The following is a 14,951-nucleotide window of genomic DNA, read 5'->3' on the forward strand; positions in this document are numbered from 1 at the left end:
GCTATCAGAAAACTCTTACCTTTAACCTAATCATGGCTCCGGCAACTTCACCTAAGACCATATACAGTATTATTTTCCATATTTGATCATGTAAACCCCTCTCCAGAGTAGCACCCAGCAATCAGTGTTCCTTTTCTCTGTTTGCTTTATGCTTAATTTTTCTGAAACCTCTTAACCAGTAGAAAGAGGTTACCTTTGACACTGCTCAAATGCTCACCATATTGGCAATTTTACTAGCAGCACCGCACACGTGATTGCACTCCCCGCAATCCAACTAAATACTGCTCGAAGAATAACATGCCCTCTATATGAGAAATATATAGTAGGTATTAAAGGTGTAAATATTGCTACATGTACAAATCCTCTTAAAGGGCCACACATGCATTACCGCATACAAAGAGGTCATATCTGATTCAAATGATATGAAAGTGCTTTCTTACATGGATCAAGATCTCACGCTTGCGAGTCGTGCTCTTATCTCTTCTAATTCTCCATCATCATTACCCTCAGCAATAGCTTCTCTCTGCAAACATACACAAACTTCATTTTCATCTACTGTCAAAGTCATAAAGAATTAGATCAAAGGAACTTGCATTCATGGATAATGCATACCTCTTCAACAGCCTCACTTACTGAAGGTTGCTTTGCTCTCTCCCTCCTAACAGCATCTGGGAGCTGCAAGGCTGTCTCCCCTGCTATTGTAGTGAGCACTTTGTCTACTTCCTCTTCTGTTTCTTCCTCTATATCCTCTGAGTCCAATGCTGAATCAACAGCATCATTCACCATGTCTTCTATCACCCCAGCCTGAAAGGAAAGAGAAAAAAAAAGAAAAATGGTTGTATTAAAGTAATCCCTTCAAATAGACTATGGTTTGTAAGATTCAGCTAAAAGCAGAAAGCTTTAAATTCAATCGAAACTGAGACAATTTTGGTGGTTCAGTCAAATATTTTATATATTTGGTACAATTTGTATTAATTGCATTCTCATTTCTTTATTTGTTTGCCTTCTGGAAATTTTATCAAATCAAAAGCAGGCATCATGAGTTTTTAAAGATATGGAGCCAATTAATGTTGGGTTTCAAGGAAATAAAGAAGTGCAAATTTTCAACTTAGGTTTGGCTACCACAAAGATGAAATCTAATAGGCATATAGATCACTTTAAATTGTCATTAAACAATAAAATTACATAACAACTTAATGAACAACTTTTCTCTAAAAATATTTTAGACCTTTTATTGTTTAAGCACAAATCTTTAACTACGATAGCCATAGGTATCAAACAATACAATATTTTAGTAGTCTAATTCGTTAATTGACTAGTTTTTCTTACAAGTTTTGATATCCGGGCATTCTTTTTGATTGTTTAATTATTTTTGCCCAAAAAGACAAACTTGCATTGTCAACCCAAACCAGAAGTTTGGCCCACTTAAACAAAAACCAAATCCAAGTTTCTAACCTTGAACCGAACACAGAATAAAAATTATTACTAGCACCCATAGCAAAATACTTAATTTAGCAAGGATATAAAATGCACAATGAGTGCTTCTATGGAAAATATCTAATGAACTAAAATAAGTAAACGGACAAATGAGAATCATGTAGTCAACTAAATAAACCAAAATAACCTTGAGCAATAATACACCAATACACAACTACAGGATTTGTCATCATTGGTCTCCAAAATGCAATACACCAATATAATTGGAGCATTATTGATGTATCCATAGACAACTGAAAGAATTGGCGAAGTGAGGTAGGTCATTGGAGTATCCCTATATAATGAAGTCTCTAGCTGGTCTAACTAGTTATCTAGCTTCTCTGCATCGGTAATCCCATCTTATACAAGGATCTCGATTCGACCTTCAACCTTGAAGGGTTGAAGAGGGGATTTTGAGTACCTGCAAGTTGTTCATCCTCCTTACTAGAGGATAGATCCTCATCTCCAAACATGGAAGACAATCTTCTCTAGTTATATGAGACGTCTCTTCATCTCATCATCCATCGAGGTAGAACTAGCAGCCATACTTGCCTTTGTCCTTCAATGTACTTCAAAAATGGATAGCCCTTCTCCCGCCTACTCGCATTGCTCATGCGTATGGACCACAAACTAAGGCTCCTATAGTTGAAGAGACCCGAGCTCTGTACCAACTTGATCTAATCGGGGAGAAGTATGATTTCTCTCAACCTGTTCAACTTGAATCTCTCAAAAAAAATTTGAAAAAGATAGAAGAATAGGCAAAAATAGAGTTTAGATCCTCTTTTCTTTCATTGATTAATTGATGATTCAATTGATCTAAAAACTGAGATACATAACCTCTATTTATAATAGTAAAATCCACCCATGCACAATTCGGATTGGATTTCTTTCCTAATTCGAATAGGATCAGCTTTTCAAAAATAAACATGACTAGTAAAAATAAATACAAAAAAAACTAAATTTCTATAGGAGGTATGTATCAACTCCTATATCAACTTTGCCTTTTATCGCTCCATTGAATTCTTCCTAGATTAAAAGACATGCGGTAAAAATCTTTTTTGAAAAGAAAACTTTTGGTCTAATCGGCCTGTTTCAAGGCCCGAAAGATTGAATTTGGGCATGACCTCTAGGTACGCAGCTCCCCTCAAGGGGCGGCGCGATATCGTAAATTTTGAAAAGTTATCCAAGTTTAAAAAATATCATCTCAATCAGATACTATATGACCAAGTTATAACCTTTGAAAGTTTAGCACGTGATTAGTTTTCCGACGTGAATCCTATCTAGTCCTACTTGTAGTGGTTGAAATGGTCCACATCGAGTTTGATGATCCTCCTGGATCATATCTCCTCATGTTTAGAAAATTTAGCTCCTGCTTCCCGCCTCATGACTGAATCGCTTGACTTTGCTTGGAGATTGTTTCCAACCTTGCTCTTCTTTCTCCCAGATCTCAACAAAGCACCTGCCCTGCTCCCACATTTGGACTTCATTGTAGGGACGCTACTTGCCAACCTTCGTCATTGACGATGACTACAGCAACTTCCGTTCGATCTTGATCTCGATCTGAGTCGATTAGTCGATGGAACCAAGGGACAAAAGTGTGGCCTCTCATGAGTCGTATCGACTTCTCGTACCATCGTCACAAACTTGTTGGAGGCATTAATAAGTCGCTACACCTGGCCTGCAGTTGCAAAGTCTATGTTACCTTATATTTTTGAACTGTTAATCATACTCCTTCCTATCCTTTACGAGATGATGCATCCTCTGCCATCTGTAGAAGACTGCATCTCGATCCCAAAGGTACGAGCTCCCGAGGATGACTTGACAAACATCCAAAGGAACTACTTCATATGGTACTTTGTTAATGTATCTTTCGGTAATTGCAAATTTAAAGATACATTGGTGGGTGATCTTCAATTTGACATCCTTCTAAATTCATCCAAGAGAGAGAGACGGGGATGAGGCTTGGATGGCAACCCTAAATTCTGAACCAAGCTTTTAGTTACGAGCTTCTTCTGATTTTTAGGATTTATAATAGCTCCGATGATGCTCTGCTTCACCTGTATCTTTAAGTAGAAGAATTTCTCTCGCACCTCTAGATCTACCTCAGTTGTTGTCTCGGATCTTTTCACCATCACACTTAATCTTGCTCAAGTTGGGGCAGCTCCTCAACCTTAAGCCACATTGAGGATCGCCTTCCTTTTTTTCTTGAAATCCTCATCCTTCAACTTCTTCCTCTTCTGTTGCAACTTGAAGTGAAGCTTTTAACACTTCTCTTTGATGTGTCCACCGATGTTACAATGGTCGCAATAATTTTTCTAAGTTGTGCTGACGTGTTTCCTACTTTGTTCCCTTTTCTGACTTGATTTTCCATCATCTTTCCTAAATTCATCGCCCTTCTTGCCTTCCCTAAGTCGATTCTTCTTTTCGATTTCTATGGCCTTCACGCTAGCTTCGTTGATGTCTTCAACTTTGAAAAAATTCAGCTCATTTCGGATACTCTTGTTAAGACCTTCGACATACTTCATGAAGACCGCATGATCATCGATAGAGATGCCGAGTAAGAGGGCTTGCTTGTGGAACTCGGTGGTGTAATCCTAAATAGATTGATCATGCTTCTGCTGCAGGTACTACCACTTGATCCACCAATCCTCCTCGTGTCCGATTGGGTAGAATTACTTCTTGATTAGGCTCTTGAATTTGCTCCGCATCGGGCTAGAGACGTTGTTGTTCCTCATGTATGAAGTCCACTAGGTGAGGGTGTGGCTAGAAAGTTTGAGGTGGGCAACAACTACCTTCTAGACACTGGAATATCAATAAATAGTGAAGTAGGTCTCTAACTGGTCTAACTAGTTATTCAACTCCTCTGCATTGCAATTCTGTCATATACGGATCTCGATTCGAGCTTCTACTTTGAAGGGTTGAAAAGGAGGATTTAGAGTGCCTATAGGTTGCTCATCCTCCTCGCTAGAGGATAGATCCTCATCTCTATACATAGAAGGCAGCTTAGCTACAGGAGTTGCTGGTGCTTGTCTTAAAGGCATTGCCAATCAAGACACAATCTTGGTGAGTTTGGCAATCTTCTCCTCTAGTTGTGTGATACTTATTTTTATTTCATCATCCATCGACGTAGAACTAACAGTCATACTTGCCTTTATCTTCAATGTACTTCATGAATCGATAGCTCTTCTCCCACCTGCTTGCATTGCTCGTGCATGTAGACCATAAACTAAAACTCTCAATGAATTTTACCAACGTAATGATCATTTAGTTAATCCTTCAACCTCTGAAAACAAGACACCCATGTAGACCTGGCTCACCTAACGTACCTTGTTGTGCCACTCGTTGAGTATGGATCAAGCAAAAGCCTGACTTACTCGTGGAACCTGCACAGATCATTCTACCTTTGTAATCACTACCTGATCTCTCTCCGTTCCACGAACTTGCACCTTGCGACTATCATTTTGAGCCCTAATGCCACCTCAACATTGCCATTCAACCATGTTATCATCCCCTTGCTTATCATCTAGGCCCAACAAGGACCCTTTGCCTCTTATCCCTCTCCACCCTAGTCTTCTCTTCCCCTCTCTAACCTAGGCTAGCTAAGTGGTTGAAGCATCGATCGATAAAACTAACTTTCCCCCATTTAATCGTCCAACCCTATGAGCAAGTTGGTTTTGGTTTCCATAAGGGCCATTTTGGCTTGCTATTGGAAGTAAATTAACTCAAGCCAAACTTAACACATCAACCATCTCAACATAAGGTTCATCTATCATCCACAAATGGCCAAGTACCACAATAGCAAAGTGCTAACAAGATCGATACTTCCTTTCTTTAAAAATTTTGAAAATGCTGCACACAAATGAAATGCCAGAATATTTTTTTATACATGTCCAAATAATGGGAAACAAAAAATATCTTGCACATCCACCTAGTTTATCAACCTTTTTGGAAATGATAGAATGAAGAATGTCTTTATACATGACAAAAAAATTATCCCATTCCAAGAAAATATAGTCTTGTCACTCAGACAGAGGACACATGATGAATAATTTTTAATTATAGATGACAAGTCGTGATGCATTCCAACATATTAGATGGTGCATCCAAAGAGATATGTAAATTATAGTAAATGACAATAAAAATAAGTATGTGTAAGTAAAGCATGTTTCATCGAGTATGATTGTCCAATATGTATGCAATGAAGCATGAGCCTCACCATCTTTTTCTTTTTAAATGATGTTTCATTCTCAAGTTAGAAAAAAGGATTGCAAGTCTAGACTAAATAATAATACAAAACAAATCTCCAACACTTTGTCACAAATGGCATACCTTTGTCATCTCCTTGCTAAATTCTTGCATTGTAACAGCCACTTCAGGAGCTTTCATAAGACTATTGACAAGCTTCATAACCTCGGCACTCTTGGACAGATGGCCTACAGTTCTGGCAGTTGCTGAAATTAAACCATGAATAAGAGTCAGTCAATGTTTTGTTTAAAACTAAAGAAACACGAGCAAGTTGAAAATGTAAAATAAATGAAAAAAATCACCAATAGTTATATTATAAGAATAGAGTAGTATTTTATAAGGGAAAATTCAACAATATTTAAAACATTTACAATAGGTGAAGATGTAATGGCATAAAAATATTATAAGGTGCTCTCTCATTGCTGGATATAGGGACCATAAACAGTCTGTCGCATGTCATTGTTTTGGACATTAAAGCAATGCATTAGTTATTTTCCATATGGGTTTCCTCCTTGACTGTTGAAGTTATAACGCCTTATATAATATATATTCACATACAAGTTTAATTTGAATCTCATATATTATCAGAAAACAGGTATAATGCTTCAATCATAGTCTTGAAATGTGAAGTATGAGAAACAGACACTTATCTATAATGATAATTAAGGGAAAAATACAAAAAAACTTTTCGAAACATTAATACTCCATAAAATAAATATATTCACCTAAAAATAAACTGAAGACGAAGTCTCTGTCCAATTGGTAAGAAGGAAAAGAAGGCCACTGCATGGTAATAAATGATAACATGAATACAAAAACCACTTCATCCATGAACTGGGCAATGCCCATTGGTCACACCCTACATCTCGTTGAGGGAGGTTTTGGGTTGGAACTCAGGCAGTGAATCCCCACATTTGGACCTCAGTAAATTACCATGGTTGGTCTCCCTCCCTTTGTCTCAAATTCCAGATCACTTTGGCCAATAAACAAACAATTTTATTTTCATAACTGAACCATTACTCCAATGGTAGACATTAACACTGAGAAGCATGTGTCTGTCTGACTAGTTTATTCAAATGTAGTTAACTGTCACTACAGATAATGAATAGTTCCATTTCATGTGACCTCTTGAATATCTCTTCAGTTTGAATTGGTCAGCCATGATGGACCCCAAATTCGCCAACATTTCTTAAACAAGATCTCAAAAATGTCTGAGTTAACCAAAAGGAAACATAACTTGCCATTTGCACAATTTTATGTCTTATTTTCAGTACTCTGCTGGTTGCTGCAAGTTTGAGAAAGTCCAAATGTACTAGATATGTTTTATATTTTCTATAATGTTATATTTTCTGTCACTTAATTCAACTTTTTAAGAGGTACATAGCACTTAATTTTCCTTTCATGCTCCAAATTTATGTTTTACCAGCACAACTGACTAAAGGTAATACGAGAACGGAGATATAATGAGAGCAGGTAAACTAAATAGAAAATTATCAGAGCTTCAAGTTTAAGGAAGCTTAGTTCGCAATAGGCAGCAACGAGCAAGTTCTCAATATTGGAACGACATTTGACACCCAAATACACGAGGCATAATTTCAAAGTTTTTGGCTGATATGCAACAAGCAACAAGTCATGATGAGAATGAGTCTTGAATGTCTTCATGCCCTTAGAGTTTGCAAATGGTAGTTGATATCACATTTTAGTATTATGGATGATGTTGGTTTGTCTTCTAATGGATTAGTGTAGGTCTCTATTTTACATATTGTTTAATTAAATCACCATTTCCACATACGTTCAAATGAATTAATGGACCCAAAACTTAAATAAGTGTGAGCCATACAGATAAAAATCCTGAACTTTGATGCTCAATTTCAGTATCCCAGCTGAAAGGAAAAGCTATATCCACACTGGTTTTGAAGATCATTAGAAATCCCCATATTAAGCACATGCTCTTATAAAATTGGGGAATGGCAGAAGAACATAAGGTCTGGCCTATTAAATATTTAACATTCGCAAATAGCTTGTTTGTCTACTTATTAAATATGCAAAAATGCATCAAGAATTTACAGTACTGCCATACCAACAAGTTCACCAAGGTGCATTGAGATTGAATTCAGTTGTGCCTATTTTCATAAAGACGGTTCACCGCTCGTCTCGATCTCACAATTTCCTTAGCAAGAGACTGCATTAAGAAAAAATACTGAGTGCTAGTTGGAAAGAGAGTAACTTACAAGGCAATTAATAAATAGCCAGTATAAGTAAGATTAAAAAGGCAGTAAACAGCATGTTTGTTAAAAGAAGACTGGTTTAATTGCACTATTTATTAGGGGAAAAACAAGGCTATTTCACAACAAGTGTAATTAGAATAAATGGTTATTTAGTTCTGACAGGTATGATTGTGGTGCTCTATACTCAAGCCAGCAACCTCTTCAAGTTATGAGTTTTTACGCTATAAATGAACCTTTCATCAATTGTCAATTCAGATTACAGACTTCAGCAAAAAAATATAGGCTATCTACCAAGATTGGAACTTAGTATCAGAAAGAACTGCAACCTATAGCTTATATTTAAGTGAACAACCTACAGTTCCACAGACGTTTGTTCCTCATGATGATATACATGACCCCCCCCCCCCCCCCCCCCCCCGCGCGGGGACTCTCGCTTCTTCTTTTCTTTTTTTAATTTTTGAGTACAAAAGGAGGCAAGCCTCCCCTGGGCTTGCCAATCTTTCTATGCAGTCATATCTGGTGTTTCCTTCTTTTTAATTTCATCTGCTGGTCTGCTGTAAATCATTTTTAAGCTAAAACTTTCAGGCAGCAAACTATGATGGTATTGTATAAATATTACTGGTTGAGACTGAAGGGACATCAACAGAGGTTACATTTGAGGATTTCTTCATATGATACTCTTTATTTATATTTTATTTATAATATCTTCCTCAACCTTTTTGATGTGCTCTTCACCCCCATCCCTTTCTTTCTTTCTTTATTTCTTTTCTGCATTGAGCACTATATATGGTTAATAACAGAAGATGTTTAAGATATCTCACTGACCTATGCTTACCTTCTTCTTCTGTAAACTCTACTTGGTTCATTTGCCACCTACTTATCAGTTCACTTGAGTCCTTATGTCTTAACCATTGCCCACCATCGTTCAAACTTCAAAAAAGTAGATATGTGGCCTCTAAAATAAGGTAAGATCACTTATACAACTTCCAGGCTTCTTACCCAAAGAATCGATTAAATTGTTAGGAGAATAGTTAATGTGAAACTCTGTCATAAGACAATTTTAGACTAAACTAGTAACTAATAACTTGGTTCAAAGCACATGAAATTTGTCCTTAAGTGGTGTACTTGGAATCTGAAGTAGTAAATACTAAAAAAAATTTCAAAGCAGAGAATGCAATTTCTTCTTAAGTAGTGCACTTGAAAATCCAAAGTAGCAAATTCAAAAAAAAAAATCTTCTTTTGGTACTGTCACCTCACCTCCCTCATCCTTTACCTCTCCCTCAACCATTCTCCTATCAACTAAAAGATACCCCATGCTTCAAGTAACAGCAAAACATAGCAGAGAGGCTGAACTTCCATGAAATTCAATTAATTGCAGGAGTAGGCAATCATTCTCAGGCTGTCATTCTTTGCTCTTAGGTTTACAAAACTAGTAGTGAAAATAATGAGAAAGAAAATAAGGAAACATTCTCTTTTATCCCTCCTTTACACTGATTATCACAAGGAGATCAAATACCATACAAGTCCATCACTTACTCAAATCTCCATGCTAATACCTCCTCCCTTTATATGTTAAAAGCTTCATGGACGTATCACTTCAAACCTACCAACTCTTAACAAATTTTGCCATAAATTAAGGTGGACTCAACAACTTTCTATCCGATGATGCGTGGCCAAAATATCACCGATGTTGCTGGCAAAATGCAAAAACCAAACACTATTTCTCATGCAAGGATTCATGTGTGGTCGAAGCAGCCAATAGGAAGCCTTCCTCAAGGTTTGAGCGACAGCTGGGGAACCTCAAAGCAGCTTATGACACTGAAGATGTGCTAGACAAGTTTGGATACAAACTCCCAAAGAGAAGAGCTAAGGGCAAAGGCAAAAGCACTGTAAGTACTGGCATCCTCTCTTGCAATATTATAGACTCACCTAAAGCTTTACAGAAGTTATATTAGTGTTTGGATTCCAGGATTCACAGTTTCTAACAAACAATAATAACAGCTCCAAGCACAGGATCTAATATCCCAGGACATTAAGCTCCATACTAAGACGGCAAATCCAAAAGAGATCAATCGCACAATCATTAAATAATATTCTTTCTTGAAAGGGAAGAAAAAAAAGTCTCCACCCAAAAATTTTCCCCATCCTCTCCTAAAATTTCCTCGACTCCACCAGAAAGAAATGGCATTACAAAATACACAACAAGAAGGATCAAATTAAACTCTCTCGTTTGTTCCAATTTATAACATATTCATCGAATCTAACTCGGAAAAAGCTAAAAAACTTCAAAAACGAGATCGGAAACGATCGAACCTTTGCCGAGACCATATCGTTCCTCTTTGCCGCTTCCTTGATCGCCTTCTGAACATTTTTCTCCTCCCTCTGCACATCTACAAGATCGCATCAAACATCAAAATCTATCAAATAATCAACAAATTGATTGAAAAAAGGTCGGATTCATTGCAAAACAATCGGAATCGAGGCATTCAAGATAGATATCCAAGAAGAGGATGATGCCTCGGATCTGGCGTTCGATGTTGCGGCACTCCTGCCGGAGGCGGCGCTGCCAATCCCTGAGCTGCTGCTGCGGATTTGGCTTCGGCTTCAAGAGATTCTTCACCGTCTCCATCGGAGACCTTGAGGAGATCAGGCTGTGGAATTGAACGCAAGGGGGCGAATAAACTCTTATCCCTCTCTCGTTCTCTGTTCTCTGTTCTCTGTTCTCCTAATTCCCCTTTTCTTCGGCGGGTGGTGGATATATCTCGGTTTGTGTTCTTATTCCTCGTTCCGAGGGGAATAACCGTGCGAAGGGCGGTAGTTTCCGCCGAGTTTTCCAGGAACGGTTGTCGGAAATTATGGGAAACGTGCAAGTTGAATCCTCGCTGTTTTGGGCTCGAGCTCAATTCAGGCATTCCTGTCCCGCAATCATGACGGTCTGTACATTAAGAAATGGTTGTGATTGCATGATCTTGTTGTGATATATGTGCCAGCATGCTGTGTAAAGTGCATGGGACTCGCAAGAGTAGAGGATTTTTATATGGAATGCAATATGATAATTAAGCAAATTATATATGAGTATAATTACTTTAATGTAATACACTCAGATATGGGTCTAAGATAGTGTTCTTAATATTTGGAGTTTTGCCACTTGATTATAGAGACAATATTTTCTTAAGAGTTTTGGCAAAACAAAGTGCAGGTTGATGAAAGCTCGAAGCTATACATGTATGTATGTGTGCATATCCAAATGCATATACAAAAACAAAAACAAAACAACAAATTATGATATGATCAGATATGATTAAATTAATGCAATGTTAATGGAGTAATAGCTCGTCTTTAGTGTCGAGAGTCGTGGAGCTTTGAATCTAGGATTGTAAGATTGATGATGTTTAAGGTAGGAGAGAACTAGATTAAAAGATTTGCATGTTTGTAAGGTTATATGCATAAGTATATGCATATCTAATCTAAATGCATATACACGAACGAAAACAAAACAACAAATTATGATATGATCAGATATGATTAAATTCGTGCAATGTTAATGGAGTAATAACCAGTCTTTAGTATCGAGTCATGGAGCTTTGAATCTAGGATATTCCTTGATTATAGTGCATCTGAGCTATCCTAATCACTAATCTGGTAACCACTTGATTATTTGTCTTTAACATATCTTATTTGAATATAATGCATCAAAATAGTTCCAATCTCAAATAAAGCTTAAGAGCCTTTTGATTTTTCCAGTTTTATGTCCATCTCTCTTTTGCTTTAAATGCCCATAATTAGAGCTATAGCTCCAACCACAATCAAGTCATAATAACTTTTTCAAAAGCCATGATATAGATTCCCTTACATGCAAACCACCAAAGTTTCTTGGGATATATGGCCACCCTTCTTGTGAATCACCGTCTGTTAATTGAGCCACACAAATGCCCTTGATTGACTTTGTATGCTGGCTTGCAGCTCCTGTTATGATCACAACAAGCCTACCGAGCTCTAAAGTTCAAAATAATAGCTGCTATAATGTTATCATGCCAATGTAAGACTTTTAGGATTATGTTATTGTATAGAAAAATGGAGAGAAAGATGACGCCTGTTATAATGGACTACCTACCTATTGCTATAACATTTTATAATACATATATAATGACTATTATTTGCATGCACATTATTTCTCAGAATTAAATAATAAATTTTCAAACTTTAAATTTTTCATATCAACAGGAACATTTAAAATTATATGCTATGGAGCAAATAGTGTCCATTATAACTGTTATAACGGTCGACAGCAATTACGGTGGACATCCATCATAATTCATAAGAAAATAATCCGGTTATTGAAACCTTTGTCAATCTATTAACTGATTTCATGTGGAGACAAATGATATACTCATAATTTATTCGACATTTCAGCAAATATGTCATTTTCCAATTGCTTTGTGAAACTAAATGAGCACAGATTGATGAAGCAATTTGGAATCAAGCAAAATCGAGAAGTACTAAAATGGCAAGCATTAGTTGTTTATGAATCAAACTATAGTCCCTTGTTTTGGATCTCAAGAGCCATGTCATCTGTTCATAATATAGGGGAAAATAGCAAAATGAATTAAGAGCAGGAAATACAGGCCATGGCTAATACAGGTTTCCATCCAATCTAAGGCTTCCCAGTGAGAGAGGGAGCCAGAGGTAAAACCTAAGTTATGTGAAATTACCTAACTAAAAGAAGGAGAGAGAGGAGAGAGAGAATGCATTTGTTCACCTTTTTGGACATTGAACTGCAGAGTTTCTATCAATTCATTAAACAGAGAAGGTAAGGTGGGGGATTATTGGAAGTCTCCTTCCTTTAATAGTTTGTAATGTTGAGTGGGGTTTTAGTCTCACATTGCTTGTGTAGAGTTTTTTAGATAGCTTAATAAGCATTCAAATCCTACACATGCTAAAGTAACTTTTTGGTGGGAAGTTGTGGAGGAAAAGCCAATATTATATTATCAAAGATTGGCACTTGGCACTTGGCATGTGCACGTGTAAAATAAAATTTATATTGGCAGTTTATATCCGTTTTGCATAAAATAACTGCACTAGCAGTTATATTTTGAACAGGCGCTATTCCAAAGGTTGTGTTGGTTCAGAGTTTATTTCAGAGTTATAAATTGCCAATATCCTTCCCAAATTGATATAACTTCTTCTTCATAAATTTTTCATTTTCGTTGTTCTGGGGAATCCTAGTTTTGCTGGCTAGAATTCTATTTGGTTTTGTTGTATCCTGGAGCGAATTTGCTGGATCACCAACAGCAACATAGTAGAGCAAAATTCGCTTAAGGACAGTGTTAATTCACGCTTCAAGACCTGTTTCATATACTAGAGTTCCTTCTGCTTCAACAATCTATGAAGCAGAGAGATGGTTTGTGAGAAGAGTATAGAGGTCTCCAAGTTTCATGCATATCAGAAAGGAAAGAATTTACTAAAGGGATGGGAGTACGACGTACATATGGGTTCGATATAAACTTGGACGTCAAAGATGTATATCGATTAGATTATTTATGTTTTTGGATGGCAAAATAATCTGAACTAAATATAAAGGGAGTCTGGATCCTCTCCAGTTGGGCATGGAATTGGAGAGGGCCGGTTCGTCAATCACATCGAAGTATGGTGGGATGGCCATAACTGTACATGACCATGCAGCACACTACACCGTGTGGCACACGAGGTCACAAAATCACAGCAGTGCTGCCACACAAATGGTCATGACATGCATACATAAAGCATGAATTGTATACATACATTATAGTTGCACCAAACATTTAGATATATTGTTCACACACAAAAAGAGAGGATCCTAGCCTCTCTCTCTCTTTCTCTCTCTACATATCTGCATACATATAATATGTATACAGAGAGAGAACCAGACTGGGCTACAATAGAGTGAATCTCTACTCAGATTTGATCAGATCTATATTAGATGATAGAGATCCCCCATTGATCCGAATGGATGTGATATATTACTTCTAAACTGCTTTCACACCAAAAATCATATGATTTAGAGATCCTTAGCCTACACATCAAGTGATTAAAAACAATATGTATAATTTATATTATGCAGACTATTCAGCATGGTATGCTATAGCAGCCCGAATTGGACAGTACGAGGCATAACCGGTATCAATACCTAGTACGAGTGGCTTGCCGATAATGGTAGGAGGCATAACCGGTACTGATACCCAGTACGAGTAGCGTGCCGATACAGCACCATACCGGCACTGTGCTAGTAGGACACGAGTACGGATCCGGTACCGAAACGGCGAACCTTACTGTTTAGATTTTTAATAACATTAAGAGCCTTCCAATCATATAATTTTTGGTATATAAGTAATTTGGAGAAAATAAATCATATCCAACTGCTTGAATCATCGGCGAAGGACTTTGTAAGACCTTCAACATCCGTCCATCCATCCATACAGGCATACATATTGGGCTACACATTTTACATTAACTTCTTGTAGAAAGAGTTAACCATTTCAACAGCAATCATAAGTCATTCAAATCAAAAATCCAAACCATTGAACATAACCTACATTACAAAAAATGTCTATAAACTATGATTCATATACTGATGATTTACAATCTATACTTCTTGTAAAAAAGTTAACATCCATTTCTAACCTATACTTCTAATCAATAATTAGATTGTGGTAAAATATCCTATCATGCTATTAAAATCATCCATTTTGAAACCCACTTAATGATTATGTTAGAGATTGGCAAAGCACACGAATTTTGATTTCTTAACAATTTTTTATAGAGTAGATCATGTTCGATGGTTTAGATTTTGATTTGGATAGTCTATCATTAATTTTGAACTATTAACTTCTGTTTCAAGGAATAATATAAAGTATGTAATCCAAGCCATGTATGTACATATGCACCACTTTGTAGATAATGATCTATACTCTTACAATATAGATAAATTTGAAGTTATTAGTTTTTGATAATTAAATTATAGTA

The 14,951-nt window shown here is 36.8% G+C and overlaps 1 protein-coding gene across 1 annotated transcript; it reads right to left on the reverse strand.

Moving 5' to 3' along the window:
* Window positions 1-288: 288 nt before the first annotated feature.
* On the reverse strand, window positions 289-10,792 carry LOC103718597 (vacuolar protein sorting-associated protein 24 homolog 1-like). Its single transcript, XM_008807494.4, is given in 7 exon segments — window positions 289-523; window positions 613-804; window positions 5,806-5,927; window positions 7,802-7,846; window positions 7,849-7,903; window positions 10,263-10,339; window positions 10,467-10,792. Coding segments are annotated over 7 exon segments (681 nt in total). The 5' UTR covers window positions 10,579-10,792; the 3' UTR covers window positions 289-445.
* Window positions 10,793-14,951: the final 4,159 nt, after the last annotated feature.

The sequence above is a fragment of the Phoenix dactylifera genome, chromosome 5 (assembly GCF_009389715.1).
Source record: "Phoenix dactylifera cultivar Barhee BC4 chromosome 5, palm_55x_up_171113_PBpolish2nd_filt_p, whole genome shotgun sequence".
Taxonomy (NCBI): domain Eukaryota; kingdom Viridiplantae; phylum Streptophyta; class Magnoliopsida; order Arecales; family Arecaceae; genus Phoenix; species Phoenix dactylifera.